This window comes from Semicossyphus pulcher, unplaced genomic scaffold, assembly GCF_022749685.1.
Source record: "Semicossyphus pulcher isolate SPU_LCO1_2020_fin unplaced genomic scaffold, fSemPul1.0.p SCAF_21, whole genome shotgun sequence".
NCBI classification, from domain to species: domain Eukaryota; kingdom Metazoa; phylum Chordata; class Actinopteri; order Labriformes; family Labridae; genus Semicossyphus; species Semicossyphus pulcher.
In genome coordinates this window covers 1,750,426-1,773,675 of record NW_027211695.1, presented here as the reverse complement: position 1 = coordinate 1,773,675, position 23,250 = coordinate 1,750,426, and the positions used below count along the sequence as shown (strand labels likewise).

Sequence of the window (23,250 nt, the reverse complement as noted above, 5' to 3'; positions counted from 1 at the left end):
TCGTCAGTCCACACAAAGGTCTCTTTTCTAGTTCCACTCATATTTTACACCATCGACACTTATACGCATGCTCTATTTCTTCTTCTCCGGTTTGTTGTATTTGTGTGGCTGCGTTACAGCGCCACCCACAGGCCAGTTGTATATAATACAGCGTTTCAGCGGTGTCGTGGGGACGCAAACATTTACTGAGACGGCGCCGTGTTTACGGAAATCTTTTTCAAAACGAAGTCGGCTCCGTCTCCGTGTGGACATGGCCTTAGTATCCCAGAATGATCCTTCCTTCACACCTAAGTGTGAAGTGGAGGGGAGAGCGAAATTCCCCCGTTTCATTGGAGGAAAGCCGAGGGCATCCCAGGGGGTCCCTGTGACACGGCTAGGATTTCATGCAGGTTATAAAGGGCAGTGAAATCCACATATCTCTGCCTTTCATGTGTAGCCAGAGTTGCATTAGGAGGTACTTTTTCCCTTTTAGCCTTTCCACAGCGACTTGAGTCCTGTGGGAGGTCATTTTTCTTGTTCAAGTTAACTTTAACTCCACCAGCGCACAATCAGCTCCACGCTGATTAAACGGGGCAGTTTTTAAAAGTTCCTACTTTTTCTCAGTAACTTGAACGCATCGCTGCACCGCAACTCGTCACCTGCAGAAGGACCGACACAAACAACGTCTCCTCTGCCACCAGAAGCTTGTCGACTCCGGCTGTTTTCCTCTTCACCTGCACGGATCCCAACACAGTGTTGCCCACAAAAGCGCACATTGACCTGATGCGGTCAGCCACATACTAGGTTTAGACCTAATCTTGTTTTTCACTCTGTTAGTACAAACATGCCACACACACAAAGGCCCAAAATACACACATGCACACACAGGAACCAAGGACATGCATTAATGGAGAGATGTGAGAGTGAGGGCGCTGCACATGAACAAGCGCCCCGAGCAGTTGGGGATTAGGTGCATTGCTCATGGACACTTTGACAGTGCCCAGGAAAGGACTTTGCACCTCTCCAGCTACCAGCCCCAGTTCCACACTTTTAGCAGGACTTGCACCGGCCACCCTCTGGCACCCAAGCCATGTCCCTACAGACTGAGCTACCGTGTACCCTAGGATATAGAATATCCCTAGATATTTATATACCTCAAATTTAAAACTGGCGATTGAATTTTAAGCAAAGCAAAAACCTGTCAAACATTATTGGCAGATCGCCACAAACTGATTCAGGCATTTGTGTTTTCACATGCATCTCCTCTGGGTAATGTGCGGACATTTCCAGGAGTGAGAAAGTACCTGAAGTCAGAATCTACATCACACCTTCACTCATCCACCATTAAACATGAACCAGAGTTTCTCAGTTAGAGACAGCGTGAGAGCGTCTGTCTGTCTGTCTGAAGGTACCTCAGTGTCTCCAGTTTGCAGCGTGGATCCTCGAGTCGAGCATACAGCAGCTTCTCTCCTGGTTCTCCTAAATGATTGTTGCTCAGGTCCAGCTCTCTCAGGTGGGAGGAGCTTAGAGCTGAGGCCAGAGAAGCACAGCCTTCCTGTGTGATCAGACAGCCTGACAGACTACACACACACACACACACACACACACACACACACACACACACACACACACACACACACACACACACACACACACACACACACACACACACACAAAAGAAGTGTTTCTATCTCATGGTGGATTCATGTTGTGTCTCTGTAAATAATATAACACAGAGTACACTCTGGCACTATATTACTAAAAAGATAATTGATTCAGTCAGAGCTCTGATGTCATACTTGTACTGGCTGCCTGGCATAACTTGTTTGTAAAATGTTCACAACCAGCCAAATCATCATCAATCAACTCCAGAAATGTAAAGAAAGTTTACTAAGTTAACCTGTAAGAATTGTTGAATCATTACCGGAGAGTTTGCAGTGTACAGTGTGGACTCTTTAATCCAGCAGAAAGCAGCTCCACTCCTGAATCCTGCAGGTTGTTGTTACTCAGGTCCAGCTCTCTCAGATCAGAGGACTGGGAGCTGAGAACTGAAGCCAGAGCTTCACAACTTTTCTCTGACAGTTTACAGCCACTCAGCCTGAAAGAGAATCACGAGAAAGCAATCACGAACAGTCACTCTTTCATTTTTTCAGAAAGGCTATATTGAAGGTCTAATCTCGAAGATTTCAGTTTAATGCTCTCTGGCTCAACGGATATTGCAGAATGACACTTCCCAGTTTAACCAGACGTCCACGGTTGGCGCCGGCTGGTTCTTTGGATTTTCACTTCTTGTTGAAGTTGTATCTGTAGTCATCCATCTTTTCTTTGTTTGTTCAGCCATAGTAGATTACTGTTTACTCGCAACACTTGCAGAGAGCGGAAAAGCAGCCGCTTAGCTCCGCCTACCCTCTCTGGCAGACCAACCACTGCTGGCTGATGGGAAACGCGTCACTAACTGGGCGCCGCTTGTGATTCTTTACACGAATGTCGCCACAGACACCCAGTCCATAATAATACTATATACTGCAGATGCAAAGGCTTTCATCAGTAGGCTCAAACACCATTGTAGCGATAGATTCTGCGATAGATAGAGACTTAACAGACATTTATTTAAATGGAAATCTTCGAGATTATACCTTTTAAACCTGGATAGTGATGTGTGCACATACAGAGCTTTGTTGGAGGCTTTGACCACTGGCAGCAGCCTCAGAAGAGCCTCCTCTGAAGCAGAGAACTTCTTCAAGTCAAACACGCCCAGATCTTTTTCTGATGACAGTAAGATGAAGACCAGAGCTGACCACTGAGCAGGAGACAGTTTCTCTGTGGAGAGACGTCCTGATCTCAGGGACTGTTGGATCTGCTCCACTAGATCAGTGGTTTTCAAAGTGGGGGCCGCTAGGGGGGCCTCAGGAAATTGGAGGGAAGATAAGAAAAAAAATGCAAAAAAATATATATATATTTTGTCCTGAAACGTACAACTCGTAAACTGCCGTAATCTCGAATTCTCAAATTCAGCTGCAAATTCGGCATGACGACGTCATAACGACATCATAATCTGTGTAGACCTGGCGGTTGTTATCAAGCTGCTCTGCTCCTCAAGCTTGCGTTTAGCTAGCTAGCACAAAATGGACAGGTTTTGGACAACAAATAGACCGAAGGAGCAGACCAACAGCCCTGCCATGGAGGACTCTGCTGCAAAGCCTAAGAACTCATGGCCAACTAAAATCCGAAAATATGAGGCAGCATACATTAAGTATGGCTTTACATCAATACAGAAAAATGATTGCCCGAAAAGCGTCCTCTGTCTGGAGACCCTCTCAAACGAGTGTTTAAAACCTTCAAAACTTCAGCGTCACTTCATGCAAAAACATCCGGCAGAGGCCGATAAAACAGTAGACTTCTTCAGACGTAAAGAAGAGCATTTGGTCAGGCAATCTGCTGCATTCACACAGCAAGCTACCGTGCCCGAGCGGGCCCTGAAGGCATCATTTTTAGCCTCATACCACATTGCTCGTGCTAAAGAAATAGTGAATAAAAGTAAGAAAATACATTCTAAAAGTTGATGTTTCTTTACATATTTTGTAGCATTGTCTGTGGGTTTGGGGGTCCCCGGCCAGAAGCTAATGCTGTTTGGGGGACCTCAGCATGGAAAAGTGTGGGAACCCCTCATTCAGTTCATTCAGACAGTGGGACAGATTGATGCTTTTCTCTGCAGACAGATTCTTGCTGATCTTTGTCTTGATATACTGAACTGTTTCCTGATTGGTCTGTGAGCTACTTCCTGTCTGTGTCAGCAGACCTCGTAGGAGATTCTGATTGGTCTCTAGTGAAAGACCGAGGAGGAAGCGGAGGAACAAGTCCAGGTGTCCATTTGGACTCTGTAAGGCCTGGTCCACAGCACTCTGGTAGAAACACGTTGGATCAGATTTTTTTCTCTTTGCTTTAGACCTCCCGGATTTAGTTGTTTCTTCTGACATCAGATTGACTCCAGAGTCGATGAACGTCAGATGGACATGAAGAGCAGCCAGAAACTCCTGAATGCTCAGATGGATGAAGCAGAACACCTTGTCCTGGTACAGTCCTCTCTCCTCTTTAAAGACCTGTGTGAACACTCCTGAGTACACTGAGGCTGCTCTGATATCGATGCCACACTCTGTCAGGTCTGACTCATAGAAGATCAGGTTTCCTTTCTGCAGCTGCTCAAAAGCCAGTTTTCCCAGAGACTCAATCATCTCCCTGCTCTCTGGACTCCAGTGTTGATCTGACTCAGCTCCTCCATCATACTTGATGTTCTTCAGTTTGGACTGAACCACCAGGAAGTGGATGTACATCTCAGTCAGGGTCTTGGGCAGCTCTCCTCCCTCTCTGGTCTTCAACACGTCCTCCAGAACTGTAGCAGTGATCCAGCAGAAGACTGGGATGTGGCACATGATGTGGAGGCTTCGGGATGTCTTGATGTGAGAGATGATTCTGCTGGCCTGCTCCTCATCTCTGAATCTCTTCCTGAAGTACTCCTCCTGCTGAGGGTCAGTGAACCCTCTGACCTCTGTCACCATGTCAACACACTCAGGAGGGATCTGATTGGCTGCTGCAGGTCGTGTGGTTATCCAGAGGCGAGCAGAGGGAAGCAGTTTCCCTCTGATGAGGTTTGTCAGCAGCACATCCACTGAGGTGGACTCTGTGACATCAGTCAGGATCTCATTGTTGTGGAAGTCCAGAGGAAGTCGACACTCATCCAGACCGTCAAAGATGAACACAACCTGGAACTCTTCAAAGCTGCAGATTCCTGCTTCTTTGGTTTCAGTGAAGAAGTGATGAACAAGTTCCACCAAGCTGAACTTCTTCTCTTTCAGCACATTCAGCTCTCTGAAGGTGAAGGGAAACATGAACTGTATGTCCTGGTTGGCTTTGCCTTCAGCCCAGTCCAGAGTGAACTTCTGTGTTAGGACTGTTTTCCCAATGCCATCCACTCCCTTTGTCATCACTGTTCTGATTGGTCCATCTCTTCCAGGTGAGGCTTTAAAGATGTCTTCTTGTCTGATGGTTGTCTCTGGTCTGTGTGGTTTCCTGGATGCTGATTCGATCTGTCTGACCTCATGTTCATCATTGACCTCTCCAGTCCCTCCCTCTGTGATGTAGAGCTCTGTGTAGATCTGATTCAGAAGGGTTGGGTTTCCAGCTTTAGTGACCCCCTCAAACACACACTGGAACTTCTGCTTCAGGTTAGACTTGAGTTTCTGTCTGCACTCTGCAGCAATAGTTCCTGAATGAACAAACAACAAATGATGTCAATAAGTGGATCCTGCAGATCTTAATAAAGTGTGGCTGTGCAGTTTTACTTCCTCCATCAGTTTAATTTAGCTCATTAGGGACAATCATGATCTGATCTGATACAGATCTGTGCAACATATTAAAGCAGCGTTTGGAAATGTCCAAAAAAACCTGTAATCTGTAAAAGCTCTCTTACTGCTCTGCAGACAGTCAGCCAGCTCCTCCTGCTTCATTCTCCTCAGGAAGTGCACAGTGATCTTCAGAAATGCCTCTCTGCTGCTCCTCCTCTGCTCCTCCTCCTTACTGTCCAGAACCTCCTCGTCCTCCTCCTGAATCTCTAGGCATGCTGGGTAATCCGGACTCAGACCCCTCTTGATCTTCTTCAGCTCACGTTTCACAAATGTGACGATGTTCTCCTCCAGCAGCTGGAACAGAATAAGAAACATTTAAACTGGTAGAACACAACAACAGATTCATCAGTCAGTCTGAGGGCAGCACGGAGACGGATGCTACGCACCATAAATGTGGAGTCCAGGTCGGTTTGATGGAGCTGGGCTGACTGATCGCTGTGAACCTCTGAGCTCTGCTGCTGAACTCTGTGGAGGAAACATCAAGTTTAAGACATTTACTGACACAGATTACAAAAGGTGTTCTGACATGAGTATGAAATTACAGAGCATGAATGTAGATCACATGTTAATAGCTTTAGTACATTCTTACCTTCCATCAGCAGGTTCTCCTTTGAAGTCAATTAAGTGACTAATAGACCAGTCACTCTTCAGGGACTCACAGCTGGGTCCAGGAGCGTCTGGTCTCTGCTTCTGCGTCCTGATACAAACAAACAACATTATTAGTTACAGTGAGCTGTTGTTCACCTGTTCAGCAGCAGGTGTGACAGTCAGTGTGAGTGAAGTCATTGCTGAGCTGTGAAATGGACAGTTTGGGTGCATCTTATTACATTAATCCTTCCTCCTTAACATCCTTTCTCCTCCGCTGACCCGGATATCCTCCCCCCTCCGCCATGATGGAGGATCTGCGTATTTCTTAAATACACCTGGAGGAGACAAGGAGAGGAGAGAAGAGGCTTTAGGAGGAGAGAAGAGCGAGGATACACAGGTGGATCCTACGTGGAAGTGTTTTAACTGAAGATGTGAGCTGATTCTTTTTTGACAGTTTGTGTGAGGAGCAGAAATCCTGCTAACAGCTGACTGATCAGGTATCTCAGGGTTTAATGACTGAATGAGTTTACAGGAGGAAGAACTGCTGTTTAACATGTCAGTATTTGACACACACATTATGATCTACAGTTCATGTTCTAATAAAGGTTCCTGACCACAGTGACGTGTGCAGTTTGTAACGTGTGTGTAAAGATTACGGATTCAAGTCGTGTAACAGTCAGAAATGAGCCGTTATGAACCAATCAGAAAGGAGAGCTGACATCACAAACTCTGCCCGGCAACAGTTTAACTGGAGCCGTGCCAACAGTTGAGTTAGCCCGACAACATTTCTACACTTCTTCTAATAACTTCCTTCAACATTCAGCCTGTGAGTCACCAGGAGCCATGTGGGCTGAAAGAGGAGCAGAAGAAGAAGCAGGTGTGTCTTCGTTGAATGGACTTGTAACGTCTTTATTTCAACTCCGTCTGAACGTGTTGTTCTGCTCAAACGTCTCACTTCGTTCTGACATCAATCAAGTTTGATCCAATCAAAGGAGGCTTCATTTTAGTCACTTTAGTTAGAACTTCAAATTGTTACTCTGGACATACATAAACAGCAACAATCAATGTTGTTGTTTATTTGGTTGCAACGACTTCACGTGTGATTGATATCCTGTGACTCCTGTCACTGTTTCAGTGCTCTGACTCAACGAGGAGAGCGGGCGAACGACCGAACATCTGGAGCGGACATCTCTGCAGAGTCCTTAATTGCAACTTCAGGACACGTTATAGAAATCTGAAGAAGCGGCGGCAATAATAAATGTATGTAGCGGCAACACTGCAATCATAATCTTTCTCATCATTTTTTATTTTAGTTTGTTGTGGATTAACATGACAAACAAGATAGTGACATTGAACAGAAAAAAACAAACAGACAAAAAAAAATAAAAAAATAAAATAAAATAAAATAAAATAAACCAATAGTTTAGAAAATGTGTTTCTACTTTTCTTTTACCGTGGTGTCGACAACCCTACTTCAGATATATTCCCTCTTGTGATTTTGTTTATATATTGATCTCCTAATCTTGCTGCACCCCAAACAAGAGGAGCTTCGTTGCTTCCTTCATCGTCTCCTTTAAGGAGACACTGGACAACACATTACAGAAGGAGACAAGAAAATAATGACCCATAATTCCTTGTAACACTCGACCTTTTTATTTTATCGAGGTTCAACGCTCACGGGTTCTTTTAGAAGAAAAGAAAACCTATAACCTTTTTAATCAAAAATGTAAACAGGTATCAGAGAAAATATCAATATGAAATAAGTTTCACCCTTTTTAATAGGTATTGACAGGCTACTCAGGTGATTAGAGCAATATGCGTCACTCACAGAAATATGCTTCACCCAGCTCAATGCGACAAATAAAAATGTAATTACAACAACAATAACTCTCTAAATCAGTCCAATATATATTCACAACCAACTAAAAGTCCAAATCTAACGAAATATGAACTTAATTGAACGAAAGTTCACTCGAATAGTCACTTTTGGTCCTTCTTTTCCCACCCCGAAAACAAACAATAAATCCGTCGATGCCGTCGCCCGTTTGTCCCCAAAACAAAAATCCTTCAGTTCGCTCACAAAACCAAATATAATCCACAAAAAACGATCGAGCGCGACTGGTACCAGTATTCAAAATCCAGACAACAAAGGAAAGATCTCACCAAGAATCCGGAGGAAGAGTAATCCCAAAGTCTTTGTTCTTGTTGCCTCATGCTGCGTTCAGCCGCGGGAGATGCCGGAACGGAGAGCTCGAATAATATTCCTTTAACGTTCCCTCACAGTACATTCAAAAGTCAATTCCTTCATTACATTTTTCCACAATTTGAATAGACTGTGTCGTAAAGGGCAGCTGCAGACTCTCGCCTGACGCTCACCAATTCAACCCTGCCGCGCCGAATCTCCTCCTTCGTCTACGTCACACCCCCCTTTATCACCTCGGCACAGACATACCTCTTAACTGGCACATACCCACATCCTTTTAACTTACAGTGGACAGTTTAATTTTCATAGCACTAAAAGGCAAAACAAACATTATCACTCTTAGTGTCTTAGTTTTAATACCCTTCTAATGACCATTCATTTGACACTTTTTTCTTCAATGTGGCTCTGTCACATCCTTGTGACAGCAATAAAACTTCATGTGGATTAATATAAGAGGAGGGTGGCAAATATTCTAAATATGACTCAAAGTCGGATCAAATTATCAATAAATCATAGCTCATATTGTAGTGTAATTTAAACTGTAAACTGTACTTGTATCTACTTTAAGTTAATATAGATTAGTGCCTTTTAAAGTTTAAAACCCACGTGCCTCTATGACGTGATATTTCTTCTGTTTAATGACGTTTACGAGGCTTATATCGAAAATAAGATTATTTTGCCCGTCATATGATCAATGAATAAATAATCATCTGCGACGGTGGAGTGTGTTAGATCGCAGTTTAGTGTGCTTCACACATTACTTAAAGCTCATAGTAAGACAGAACAAGAGTAGACTACAGTCATATTAATACAAATAAATTAAAGATAATAGTTCAAAGTTCAAAGTTTGCAACACTTGCCACCCTTTCCCCCTCCCATTTTGTCTGTGAATATTCAGTCTTTGTTTACTTTCACCAGTTATTTGAATAATTAACAACTTAATAATTAAAACAGAGAAAAGTGTCACTCACCAAAGCTTCAACACGGAGAACAGATCTGCGTCACAAGCACAGAAAGTGAAAGTAAAAAGTCCTGACGCAGGAAACAGTCTGATGGCTCGTTCTGTTTCCTGCTCGTCTTTCTGTCGGCCCTCAGACATCATGTTTATGTTCCACATGTTTCAGTCCTACTGTTGTCCTACAACAACGTACGATATTATAGTTCTTCTATTTCCATGTTTGTTGTGATGTAAAATGACCTCTTGTTTTATAGTAAACAACATTTCTCCTCCTTCCAAATCAAGTGTTTTAATGTTCTAACTTCCTGCTCCTCACTGCAGCTGGTTTCCATCATCCTCTAAGTCCTCTAGTTTGTGATTCATTTCATCCAAAGTATCAACAACCGTCTGACTCTGAGCATATTTATTCATTAGATGGCAGTTTCTTTGAGGTGGACATTTTTGTCCTTAAGGGAACAAGTTGGTTTGTTTTTGTTTTTTTAATAGTACACTGTAAAAATAAATATATAAATATATATATCTTTTTTTCCCATTGTGTTAATTAGATATTTTTTAAGGTAAGTCAGGTAAGTTTTGAAAATGTATAATGTTTTGGTTTTAATGAACAGGACTGAAGCTACTGAAAAGATTTCGTTCAGTGAAAGTGGAAACAAATATTGATGAATAAATTTGATGGCAGTTTTTAGACGCAGACATGTTTGTCTGCTAACAGTCTCAGAGGAACTTTTTGTTACTGAAGCATAAAGGTTAACGTACTTTATGTTAATTAAGCAATGGAAACTTAAAATGCAAAAACACTGTACCATTATGGAGTCACCATTTTGGTATTGTGCTGCTACAGCTTATGTTCCCAGGGTTTCATCACTTCACCGGTCTGTCCTGAAGTCGGTCAAAAGGCCTTTTCTTACTCTGCCCCATCAACCTGAACACACGGCGACAGAGTTTAAAGCTGTCCGGCTTAATTCCCCGCTTGATACCGCTTGTCTCAATTACCTGTTTAAATAAAGGCTCAATAAAATTAAATAACAAATAAGGAATATATACTAATAACAAATACTTTAATGCTTAAAATAAACGACTCCTTCATTCCAGGAGGTTTCTCCACAATGGTACAATGTTGCCTGAAGGCAACATTCAGACATGCAGTCTTATGAAAAGAGTTTTTTTTATGTTGGAACATTTCAAATGGCACAGATTGTAACTATAGACTGTATAAAAAGATGGCCGACACAAGTGAAGCCAAACCCTGTCTGTCGCCCCCTGCTGACTGGCTGCAGTATAGCTCATAAAGCCCGCCTCCTCCATGTTAACAGATGGGACATGAGTCAAACTATAAAATCTAAATACACGTCAAATATGAGAAAGTTACTTTTAATTAGTTATTTAATGCTATAAAAAGGGGGTGTGGCCTCATGATTGACAGCTCTGTGGACAAATGGGGCTCCTGCAGCGTCCTGTTCCCGAGCAGCAGAGTAGAGGAGGAACGGCGAGAGGAGACGTAACTAACACTAACACTACAGTCAGTGAGCTTTACATATTTGTGAACCTCAGCCTCACACAAGAAGTTGTTCTGCTGTTAAACACGCCAGCGTGCGGGATCTATATATACAGTCACTGATTGTAACCTGCTGAGGCTATCAAGTATTTTCCATGTTTGTTAAATTTATATACGTTTTGTTCACATTTAAAACAATAACTCTCTTTTTTCATTACTTACAATTATGGCACAGAGTTGCCTCACAGCAACGCACCCCAAAAAGTACCCTGAAAACGTTTGTGGGGGGTCCTTTTTAGATTAAGAATATTTGGTCGATTTTATGACAAAAACAACACTTTTTTCATCATCATGTGAACCATGGAGGGTTAACTGGTCAACCCCCACTCTTTAGGTCCATCAGTCTCTGTTTCATTTCATCAAAAGTAACAACAACCTGATCAGCTGACTTGATGATGGCGTCTGTTAACTTTTGATCCTCCTCAGGTGCGGCAGTGACTCTGAAGAAGCTCACAATGAGCCTCGGCAGGTCACCAATCATCTGCTTTAGATCTACAGCTACATCCAAAACTTGTTCAGTCTCTGCTCTCAGTTCAGCCACTCGTCTCAGAGTCCTCTGAAACTTCTCCATCCCTTCCAGAGCGCGCTCTGCCTGACCTTCAGAGGATTCCTCCTCCAGCTTCTCACACGTCGTCTGTATGTCCTCCAGGGTTTCCTTCAGCGGCTCAACAAGCTTCATGAACTCTGTTCCCAGCTCTTCTACGGCCTTTGCACTTCCGCGTTCTATGATTCTTTTTCTTATGTTTGTACCAACGACAGCAGCACCTCCTGCTGCTGCTGCTGCTACTAACAAGCCCAACCCCCCGGTTGCCAGACCCAGAATTAACCCGGCTGCAACAGCAGATACAAATCCTCCAAGTCTGACTTTATCTGCTGTGCGCTGCGTCTCTTCTACTTCATCAGCGATCTCCTTTATCTTTGTTACAATCGCTCTCATCCTGTTTTCACTGCTTCCAAATCCGTGAATGAATGAATCTGAATGTTCACTGAGATTGTTCATTAATTCGGACAGATCAGGAGGCTCGTCTTTGCTCATTCTTCTTCTTCTTCCCTGTGGTGGCTCCATGTTTCTGGAAGCTTCCTGCAGAGTCTGATGAACAAACTGACCTTTCCACGTGGTCAGCTCTCTGTGGAGACAGAAACACACAGGTGATCACATGACTGTGTGAGACACACCTTCTCTCAGGTGTGACTGACTGTTGGCTCCGCCTCCATTGACATCTAACCTGCAACTCGTGATTTTAGTAACGTTCCTGATTATCAAATGTTGAAACTGAGATATATCATCATTTTTGGAAACTTATTTTGAATTTGATGGCAGCAACACGTTTCAGAGAAGTTGGGACAGCGGCGACAAAAGACTGGAAAAGGTGTGAAATGCTGAAAACACCTGAAGATCTCACAAGTAATTAGATTAACAGGCAACAGGTCAGGAACATGACTGGGTATAAAGAGAGCATCCCAGAGAGGCTGAGTCTGTCTGAAGACGGAGAGGGGTTCACCAGATGAATTACCAGGTGAAGTCAAATAAAAACACAAGCTGTCGTCCTCTGCTGCTCACAGGAAGTCCTCACAGATCAAAATACACGCCCCATACATTTTTCTCCAACATGGTTTCTGTCATTATAGTTAGTTCTTATCGTGCTGATTCACGTCCAAGTGTTCATTTTTCTGACAAGTTTATTTTTAATGAGTTATTTGATGCTGTCAAAATGATGATTGACAGCTCTGTTGACAAATTCGGCTCCTGCAGCCGATCAGTTCCGGGTGAGCAGAGCGGAGGACGATCCGCGAGTGGAAACGTGACTAAAACAATCACTACAGTCATTGAAGTTTCCATACCTGTGACCTTTAACCTCAGACCAACACAAGAAGCTGTTCTGCTGTTAAACACGCCGGCGTGCGGGATCCTCGCTGCTTGTTTCGGTAAGTTAAGTGTGTGTTTGGGTTAGCGGAAGTGGCTACGGCCGCTTCACTCGCCGATCTCTACTGCGCAGACTCTGGCTGGAAATCATTCTGTGATTGTTGCGCTTCTACCATGGCTGAGTGCACTACTTCATTAAAAGTGTTCTTTTGTCGAGCTTTCAGAGTGTCGATCTTAAAATAAATGGAACAAACTGGAGTCTGAACATGGTGTTTTATTTTGAAATGACCGGATGCTGTGTGCTGCTTTCGTGTGTGACTTCCTGTTTGGAACGATCTGCTCTGTTCAGCTTGACGCTGTGAAAACACAGCAAACAATAATAATAAATTCTGCGTTTCTACTTTTCTTTTACCGTGGTGTCGACAACCCTACTTCAGATATATTCCCTCTTGTGATTTTGTTTATATATTGATCTCCTAATCTTGCTGCACCCCACACAAGAGGAGCTTCGTTGCTTCCTTCATCGTCTCCTTTAAGGAGACACTGGACAACACATTACAGAAGGAGACAAGAAAATAATGACCCATAATTCCTTGTGACAGCAACATCTGAAGTTGAGCGCCTCTCGGCGGAAGATAGAAAATTTAGATTTAAATACCAACTTGATATTTTCAAACAATAAAACTTCATGTGGATTAATATAAGAGGAGGGTGGCAAATATTCTAAATATGACTCAAAGTCGGATCAAATTATCAATAAATCATAGCTCATATTGTAGTGTAATTTAAACTGTAAACTGTACTTGTATCTACTTTAAGTTAATATAGATTAGTGCCTTTTAAAGTTTAAAACCCACGTGCCTCTATGACGTGATATTTCTTCTGTTTAATGACGTTTACGAGGCTTATATCGAAAATAAGATTATTTTGCCCGTCATATGATCAATGAATAAATAATCATCTGTGACGGTGGAGTGTGTTAGATCGCAGTTTAGTGTGCTTCACACATTACTTAAAGCTCATAGTAAGACAGAACAAGAGTAGACTACAGTCATATTAATACAAATAAATTAAAGATAACAGCCTGTAAGATAAGTCGTACTGCTTCACACACTGTAAACATTTTAATGAGGTCAGATATTTCACAGAGTTATCCATGTTTCTTTGACTTCAATTAAACAGCACGGTGAGAAAGCACCGGGCGATAGATGCGCTCTTTGTAGTCCATCATCGGTAGATTGTAGTTTTTTTTACACCACAGAACCACGTGACATCAGTCACAAAGTGCGGTCGAGTTCTCTGAGCAGCGCCGTCGTCGACTGAGGGAGTAACTTCTTTCGACTTCTCGACCGCACTCTGGAGCGAGAGCCACGTAACATATGGCCTCACCCTTTAATTGGAAGTTTGCAACACTTGCCACCCTTCCCCCCTCCCATTTCGTCTGTGAATATTCAGTCTGTGTTTACTTTCACCAGTTATTTTAATAATTAACACCTAAGTTTCGTGTCTGATGTGGACAGCCTCCCCCTCCTCCCTGGTTAGCATTAGCATTGTTAGCATGGTGAAATACAGACGCAGCTCTCTCCCTGTATCGAGCAGAGGAAGGAGCAGTGGTCTGATCCCAGCACACTATCTGCTCTCAGAGCAGCCAGTGAGCCCGGTTGCTAACTGTTAGCATCCAGCTGTTGTTACACTTGAATTAATCTGAGAGTCTTTAAAACAGAGAAAAGTGTCACTTACCAAAGCTTCAACACGGAGAACAGATCTGCGTCACAAGAAAGTGAAAGTAAAAAGTCCTGAAGCAGGAAACAGTCTGATGGCTCGTTCTGCTTAAAGCAGCCTCCTTAAGTGCACTCAAACATTGCAGCAAGTCTCGTTAGTTAAAAATAGTTATCCGTGTTGAAATCCGCAGAATAAAAGCTACTTAGCGAACTAACCGAGGTGCCATAAGGTGATATTATGATGTGTTCAAGGTCGGCTCAGAAAAATGACCATTACGCGACGGTGAACGAAAAAAGTCATCATGGTGTGTTCAAATGCAAATTCTAGAAAAAGAAAATGTAGGTAGGCAACAATAATATAGTTGTATAGTGCACTTTAATGATCAAATTAAAGCAAATATTTAAACTGATGTAAAACGTAATTTTATACAGTAATAATCACTTTAACATGGAGTCATTTATAAAGTAATTCAATAACTTTTTAGTCAAGTAACTGGTAACTTGCATGGATGAGGGGTATTTTACAAAGGCAATGTATCGTGATTAATCAAAGCCTAAAACTGATTAACCAGATTACATTTAATCGACTGACAGCACTCAGTTTTAGTTTTTCATTTTGCCAAGTTATCAAAACAAGTATTGTGAATCATTGACATAAAAAAAATCATTTTTACTTTTTCCTTTGTACTGAAGTAAATTTCAGAGCGTGTACTTTTTTACTTTCACTTGAGTAAAGGAGTTGAATCAGTACTTCTACTTTTACCAGAGTCTTTTTTCACACAAGTATCAGGACTTCTACTTAAGGACAGAGTGTGAGCACTTTTGCCACCTCTGCAGTGACTGATTGAACAGAAAGTTCGCCATCGATTTAGACGGCTAGCAGAGGTTTACAGTCAGCTACCATTTGCTAACTTCAATTAGCCAACTGTAGTACTCAGTGTGCGAAATACGGTACAGTTCCATTTACGACAGATTCTGTGTGTGGAATTAGTGTTGTGTGTGCATAGAGTAAGGAGAGAGGAAAAGGGGAGGTGATAAGAAGAAGGACAAATAGATTAAAATAAATATGTTGGTAGATTCCTGATATTGTATGTTTAACTAAATGTAATAGTGGTAGTGTGAGGTAGGACTGGTCGCAGGTAAGAGGCAGATCTCATGTTTGAATGTATATTTGATATATTATATTATGTTATATTATATATTATATGTTATATTTCTTATACGGTTCACGATGTTTGAATACCTTTTTAATTGGATTCTGTTTTCTAGGGGCTCATTTGGGGTCAAAGTGTTCTGTTCATCTTAAAATGTAAAATAAAACAGTTAATCAGCTGATTCAATTTGTCTTATCAAATTAGCCCATTGTTTTCATTCCTATTTGTGCTGGTCAATTATGAACAGTATGAAAAATTGAACTGGTTTTTAAATAGCAAAAATAATTGGGTGGGGCCGAGGGGGCGAGGGGGCGAGGGGGCGAGGGGGTGAAACTACAACATTTTGAGTCACTGCGGCCTGAACAGATGAAATCTCACTCTGAGCTTTTGATGAAACCTGAGAGGTCTGTTTATGTTCCACATGTTTCAGTCCTACTGCTCATACTGACATTATTATCACTGTCTGTCTCTCTGTCTGTCTGTGTCTACATAATAATTGATCAGTGATCTGAAGAATCCGATTAAACAGACACACGAGATGTGTTCTTCTGTGTAGTCTCCGAACAGGCAAACGTATCAAATAACCAACATACATGTGGAACATGACAGTAAAAACTCTGCTCAGCACAGACTGGAGCAGCAGCAGGCAGGCAGCAGTGACTGTAGTTACACAGCCGGTCCACACGAGGGCGCTGCTGTCACACTGCTGCATTAACAGGTGTGTTCTCACAGGGAGGTGAGGGCAGGGCGTCCTGGAGGGTCAACATGGAGTCACGCATTGATTGTGAAGTTATGAAGGAGCGGGGGATCATGGGAGTTGCTGTCCACATGTTGGGAACTACGAAAATGCAGAAATCAGCAGATAATCTGAGAGGAAGTTTGAACACTGCTGCCTGGAGTTTGTTTTATTCTGTGTTGGACTCAAAGTTACGTTTTAAGAAACCAACGTCTCACAATAACACAACAAGATCGATGCAGCAAAAGCAGCAGCAGCTCCTGTGTGCTGTGAGGTTAAATGACTGATTTGTGAATGGAGTCTGGTGTGTTTGAAGAGAGCGACGTGACGTCTGTTTGTGGTTTACATTTGCAGAAGATATCTTCAGTGACGTTTTTAACTAGCGTAAATTCCTTTTTTGATATCTAAAATTCAAGGGAATAGTAGATATCTCAAATATCTCAAATATAATTGACTCGTGAAAATTCCACAGCAATATATCAGTAATTTAATTTTGACTAGTCAGAACTGAATTTTAGATCTCTAGTATTCCATTTATGATATCTGTAATGTAAGAACAATTGTAGATAACAACAATGAACATTGCTACTAGTAAGAATTGAATTGTTGATAACAACAGTTGATATTGCCACGAGTGGAAATTGAATTGTTGATATTAATAATGAATATTTTGACCAGTGAGAATTAAGTTATAGATATCATTAATTAGAATTGTAACTAGTCAACATGATAGATATGTTGACTTGGAATTCACACTCGTCAAAAAGCAGTTGTTGATTTCTACAATCGTTATTTCTGCAACTGATTCAGTGTTAAAAGAGCTTGCCGTAGTCAGAGCCACAAGAAGAGACATATATATTAAATCATAGATATCTGCGACACAGGAAGTGTCTGCTGTGTCGCCATTTTGTCCTCACACATTTTTCACATATTTAGTCTTTGTTAACTTTCACCAGTTATTTAAATAATTATCACTTATAACTACTAAGCATTGTTAGCATGGTGAAATAAAGACGCAGCTCTCTCCCTGTATTGAGCAGAGGAAGGAGCAGTGGTCTGATCCCAGCACAATATCTGCTCTCAGAGCAGCCAGTGAGCCCTCAGACGTCATGTTTATGTTCCGCATGCTTCAGTCTTACTGTTTATTCTGACTTTATTATCTCTGTCTGTCTCTCTGAGTCTACATAATAATTGATCAGTGTATCTAAAGAATCCGATCAGCTCATTAAACAGACACATGAGATGTTTTCTTCTGTTTGGTCTCCAAACGTATCAAACAACTAACATATATGTGGAACCTAGTAAAAGGCAGAAATCAGCAGATACTATCTATGAGCCTCTGTAGGTCATTAGTATGCTAACAGATGTGTAATCAAGGGTGAGTCGTTAACCTGAGCCGTTATATTTCGAGCTCAGTCAGTCAGAAGTGAAGAAGCCTTTCGGATGAGAGGTGAAACGTCTTCAAGAACTTCAACCAGGTCCAGCTGCCTTTTGGATTAAGCTTACCATGACCTGGATGACTGACGACCTTCACAGACATTTTATAAGTACTACTTTTCTCCAGTCTTTGTTTTTGCCAGGCCTGCACTGTAAACACTGCTGCCCGGGAGTGCTGGATTTCTTTCACAACAAAATAACTTCACTTGAACTGTATTTTTGGAACCACTAGGCCTTTCTTACGGTCGGCAACAATACTCAGGCAGGCTGTGGCGTTTAAACGATGCTCAAATGGCACTAAGGGGTCCAAAGTGTGCCAAGAAAAATATCTGTTAGCAGCCTGAACCGCTGATACAAGGCAGGATGGATCCATGCTTTCATGGGGTTTACGCTAAATCCTGACCCGACCAGCAGCGCCTCCTACAGGCTCACTGTATAAAGAGCCTTCTATTTCTCCTCCTACAAGCCACACACAGATAATCGATCTAAAACTTACAACAGAACAGACAATAGGTAAGACTCACTTCAGTGACAGAAGCAGGACAATGTGAATCCTCACACAGAATATTCAGCTCCTGGTTTACATCTAATCAGCAGTTTCACGCGTCTGGATGTGTGTTTAAACCTGCTTTCGTTTTGTGATTTGAGCCCCGTTTTATGTGTTCATGCAGTTCAGGTGCAGACTGCTACAGCCCTCAGTATTAGTGACTGCATGAGCTTCTCTAATGATCACATTTAAACATTAGAGACTGAATGTGTGAGCAGATTTAAACATGGTCTGTTTTCTAATACTGACCATCATTTCTTCATCTAAACCATCTACCTGTCTCTGAGACCTGATTCACACTGGGCTGCTTAAGGAAGTCTTTCCCTTAGTTAGCTTTGCTAGATATGATCAATATGTCTTTATTGACAGGTACCACAGTCATTTAAAGTAGCTGCAATGAAGCTGACTCTTGATTCAGGCACCTTAGCTAACTATAGAATGATATCTAACCTTCACTTTATCTCAAACAGACATCCTGGAGAAAGTAGTGTCTAATCAGTTCTGTGACTTTCTTCATAACAACATGTTCAGTCAGGATTTAGAGTCCACCACAGCACTGAGACAGCACTGCTGAAAGTTATTGTCCACACAGAGGACTTCTCTCTGATCGTGTTGTAAATTACCTAAATAATTAAGGCTATGTGAATACTTTCCTGTTAGTAACATAATTAGGACCGGTGCTTTTATTTTGAAAGGGTGGTGCCGGTAGGAGAAAAGCAAAGAAGCGGTAAAACTAAAAACGGCAAGTGCGTCGTCCTAAACGATAAACAACACGCTACTTTTAGCCGGTGAAACACCTGGCTGATGAGGGCACAAGGTTTGTATATACTTTGTTCCTTATGTGTATTAATATGGAGTCATTTTATAACCTCCTTTTGTACTTTTGTTAAGGCGAGTGTGGGTAAGCTAGCAAGATGCTGCATTAGCTCTGTGTATAGTGCTTCCGGTCTGTTCACGAGCAGGAGGCATTCGTTGCGTTTGTAACGCTTGGACCGAACTGAGGAATGCTGTAGGAGTGTGTATTTCGTATTTACAATATGTTGGGCGAAGTGTGCTTCAGTAAGTCCGTTAAAATTCATCTAATGTTGGTTTTGTCAAAAAACAAAAATGAGACTATCATATCACATATCACTATATTTGTAAGGTGATAATGCTCACCTGCAGCTCTCTATCTGAGAGATCAAACACAAACAGTGAATTAATAATTGTATTAATAGTAATGTTTATTATTTTCCACTCTTTAGGGTTTGCTCTCTGCTCTCCTTTAACTCGTCAGCTGTTCTTATCAGCCCAAACCATCGGACAACACGTCCACGGATCCACCCGTGTTCAAGCTGAGGACCCCGCCCAACACCGGGCCGAACACACAGGTGGCTACAGAGAGCCATCCCAAGTAAGTGGCTTTAGTCTGGGCAGAGACAGTGTTACAGTGTGTTCATTATTATCAGTGGAATCTGCTGTATTGTGTTTGACTGTTGACGGAGCGACGAGTCCCGTTAAAAATGCTGCATTGTGTTTTTAATGTGATAGACCGCACAGTGCTAGTGTGTATTTACTCTCAACCACTTCATGTCAGAGTGTTACCGCAGAAAACATGACCTAGCTGGTAGCCTTGGCTTACACGTGTCCAATCGCTGAAGTTTTACAAATCCACTCGGTTTCCGTTGTAGAGTTGAGAAAACACAAAACTTTATTCCACATGTGTCACAAGTATGTTAATCCACTGAACAGAAAACGTGACAGGACAGGACACGGTATAAAACCCGTGTGACTCCACAGCTAGTCTAGCCTCTACACACTGCCAGCGTACAACAGCGTCACAGAAGTACATGCACCGGGGTGCGCTCTCTTAAAGTGACAGTACATGTTTATCAAAAAATGACCAAAATAGGCTATTCTTCACCTAAACATGAAATATTAAACTTAAAGGAAAGTATAATAAAAACATACAGATTGGTTATTATCAGTTAACTCCTAATGTTCAAAAATTCAAACTTTATGTAAATGTTCACATTCTAGGAACAGGAAATAAGAAGCAGGACTTTCTTAATAATAGTAATAATAATACGTTTTAGTTATATAGCGCTTTTCATGGTACTCAAAGTCACTTTACATTATAAAAAACAACTAACGAAACAAAATAAGAACAGAAGAAACACGTGACACTTTCTTATCATGTAAAAAAAAATTATACCAGTATAATGTGAACGATATGATATGGCACAGCCCTACAGGATACTACATTTCACACTATGTACAAGATCATTCCTTTCTTTCGTAATGTTCTTCACTGTAGTCAGAAGAACAAACGTTCCACAGAGAGTAAAGCTGACAAGTTATGCTTTAATGTAGGGATCATACTTTCTGCTGCCTTTGTGATATTACCAGAACCCTCCGTGACAACGTTTGGTTAATGGACCTGTTCAACCAAGTCCAGTTTCTTCTTGATTTAAGCCTTCAGTTCAGTCAGCAGAGTTCCTCTGACCTACACAGAGTCACTGAGGAATCTGAACACACTTTAAACCCAGGATACAGAGGTTCAGTGAAGGTGGTGCTGAAGGTGTGGAGGTGGGTCAGTGTGTCAGAGGAGACTCTGTAGAAGGACAGAGTGCCGGCAGGACAGTCCACATACACTGCTACTCTACCAGAGGAGGAGGAGGAGGAGGAGGAGGAGGAGGAGAGAGGGAGTTGTGTTCTTCTGTTACCGTGCCAGACAGAGTAACCACCATCAGAGCAGAACAGACTCCAGGACTGATCATTACATCCAAACACACAGTCCTCACTGCCTCCTCTCCTGCTGATTCCTCTGTAACTCACTGATACTTTAACCCTTCCGCTCCACTCGACCTCCTAGTAACAGCGACCAGTCAGACCAGTCCTACACAGCAGCTGAGGCCAGGTGTCAAATCTGTCTGGATGATCAGGGTATGACTGAACCTCCTCCCGTGTCACCTTCCTGTTGTTGTCAGACAGTTTGAGTTTTCTGTTCACTGTGTTTGTGTCCACTTCCAGCTCACAGGCGTCTGATGGAGAGAAGGAGACACGACACAGCTGCAGGTTATCATCTGTTCATTCAAGAACAACTTTACTGACAGTTACTGAGAGTCAATCAAACTTAGAATACTGTTTGACAGCACTGATTGAAATTCATCACTGAGCATGTGCAGCTGTGTTCTCATGAATCAAACTTAAAACGCGCTCACGTTTCCTCAGAGTAGGTTTCAGTCTGTGAAGTCCACCATGGTCCAACCTGAAGGAAGAAACAGAAGCTGTGTTCACATGTGCTCACCTTGATGATGGTTTGTGTTGATGTCAATACTACGTGTAATTTGGACGTACATTCAAAGACGGAGTGGAAAACAATAGAAGAATGGACTCTTTATTAATCCCCGGGGTCAGCCCTACACATGAGTCTGTATGTGACTGAGTGAGTGAGTGAGTGAGTGAGTGAGTGAGTGACTGACGGTACTTTCAGAGCCATGGAGAGAGAGAGTTGCGACATCGCAATGGCGGATCATGGAGCATATTGGACCTCCACTGACGTGACTCTCTCTCTACATGGCTCTGGATACTTTGTTCGGGGAGTAGGCGAGCCTACTCCTCCACTGCTCCTCCGCTGTCGTCACCTACGTCCGCAGCCCACATATCCAGGGGTAGTTTCTGGTCTTTGTTTTAAAGGTTTCCGTGGGTTGGTCTTAACAGAAAACGACCTTGTTTATATTAGAAACACGAACTTAATTAACACACAGCGAAAACAACGTATGAGCCGAGACGGAGAGCGAGCGAGGGTGAGAGAGGGAAAGATAGCACCCAAGTTACGTCTGTAACATTATGTTATTTATTTATTTTTACTAACATATATACTTATGGCCTGCGGGAGACTTATGACTACATTTTTATTTCAAAGAAAATTAAGCAGGAACCGCAATAAGGAGCCTGTGAGTGACTTCATCCATCAAATAACTTCCTGGAAAAGTTACAAATAAAGTAAAAAAAACAGCCCGGGAAACACTTACAAAGCATTGTGTACAAACGAGGGGAGTCAGATTTCCAGATCGGGCTTTTACTTTGAAAAAACTTACTGGAAGCGTTGAGCTACTTTACTCTCCATGCCTGTGACTTTAACTACAGGAAGAGACGTTAATATCGCTGTCAGAGAGCGATAGGACTCATCACAACGAGAACCGTGTGCGGCTCGTGGTAAAAATAGGCGAGCCTCCTATTCTCTACATTTTCAGCGCGAGTCGCGCGAGATACGCGCGTGTCACGCCAGCAGCGTGAAGACTCTCATCTGTGTTCATGCATTTCAAATGAAATGAACACGTCCTGCAGCCGTCACGCACAGGCCACGCTTCCAGTTGTTGGGACCTCACCATGTGGCTCAAACAAGGGAGAGGCCTACTTGGGAGATGAGGAGCCTGATAAGGGTACTAAAACACCATAAAGACTCAGGCCATGTCCACACGGAGACGGGTTTAGGAGTAAACGCCAAAGTTTTTTGTCGTATGGTCGTTTTGTCCACACGGAACCGGCGTTTCAGGAGCCCGTATACGCTAATTTTTCAAATCGCCTCCCAGAGTGGATAAATCCCTAAACGCCACCCTGGCGTTGCCGTGTGTACAGCCTATACGGATCTTTCTTGAATCGCGCACGAATCCGTACGTCGCGCATGCGCTAACCCCACCACCACCAACAACAACAACAACTATGGCGGACTACAGTGTCGCGCTCGTTCTGCAGACCCGAAGCAGAAGTTCAACCTCGTCGTCAGTCCACACAAAGGTCTCTTTTCTAGTTCCACTCATATTTTACACCATCGACACTTGTACGCATGCTCTATTTCTTCTTCTCCGGTTTGTTGTATTTGTGTGGCTGCGTTACAGCGCCACCCACAGGCCAGTTGTATATAATACAGCGTTTCAGCGGTTTCGTGGGGACGCAAACATTTACTGAGACGGCGCCGTGTTTACGGAAATCTTTTTCAAAACGAAGTCGGCTCCGTCTCCGTGTGGACATGGCCTTAGTATCCCAGAATGCTCCTTCCTTCACACCTAAGTGTGAAGTGGAGGGGAGAGCAAAATTCCCCCGTTTCATTGGAGGAAAGCC

The 23,250-nt window shown here is 42.6% G+C and overlaps 2 protein-coding genes and 1 pseudogene across 2 annotated transcripts in view; all 3 read right to left on the bottom strand.

The window, feature by feature from the left end:
* LOC138600540 (NACHT, LRR and PYD domains-containing protein 12-like) overlaps positions 1-23,250 on the bottom strand; it is a 154,961-nt gene that overhangs the window by 2,997 nt on the left and 128,714 nt on the right. The window contains exons 12-13 of the mRNA XM_069671983.1: positions 1,904-2,077; positions 1,392-1,559 (exon numbers count right to left, since the gene is read on the bottom strand). Of these exons, the coding sequence (XP_069528084.1) occupies positions 1,392-1,559; positions 1,904-2,077 (342 nt within the window). The remainder of the gene's footprint in view (positions 1-1,391; positions 1,560-1,903; positions 2,078-23,250) is intronic.
* On the bottom strand, positions 3,600-11,364 carry LOC138601103 (protein NLRC3-like). Its single transcript, XM_069672683.1, has 5 exons — positions 11,075-11,364; positions 5,971-6,078; positions 5,768-5,846; positions 5,447-5,675; positions 3,600-5,242 (listed from the first exon to the last, which is right to left on the bottom strand). Exons 1-5 carry the CDS (start codon positions 11,362-11,364, stop codon positions 3,600-3,602), a joined length of 2,349 nt encoding a protein of 782 aa, XP_069528784.1.
* LOC138601102 (stonustoxin subunit beta-like) lies at positions 19,418-22,255 on the bottom strand (annotated as a pseudogene).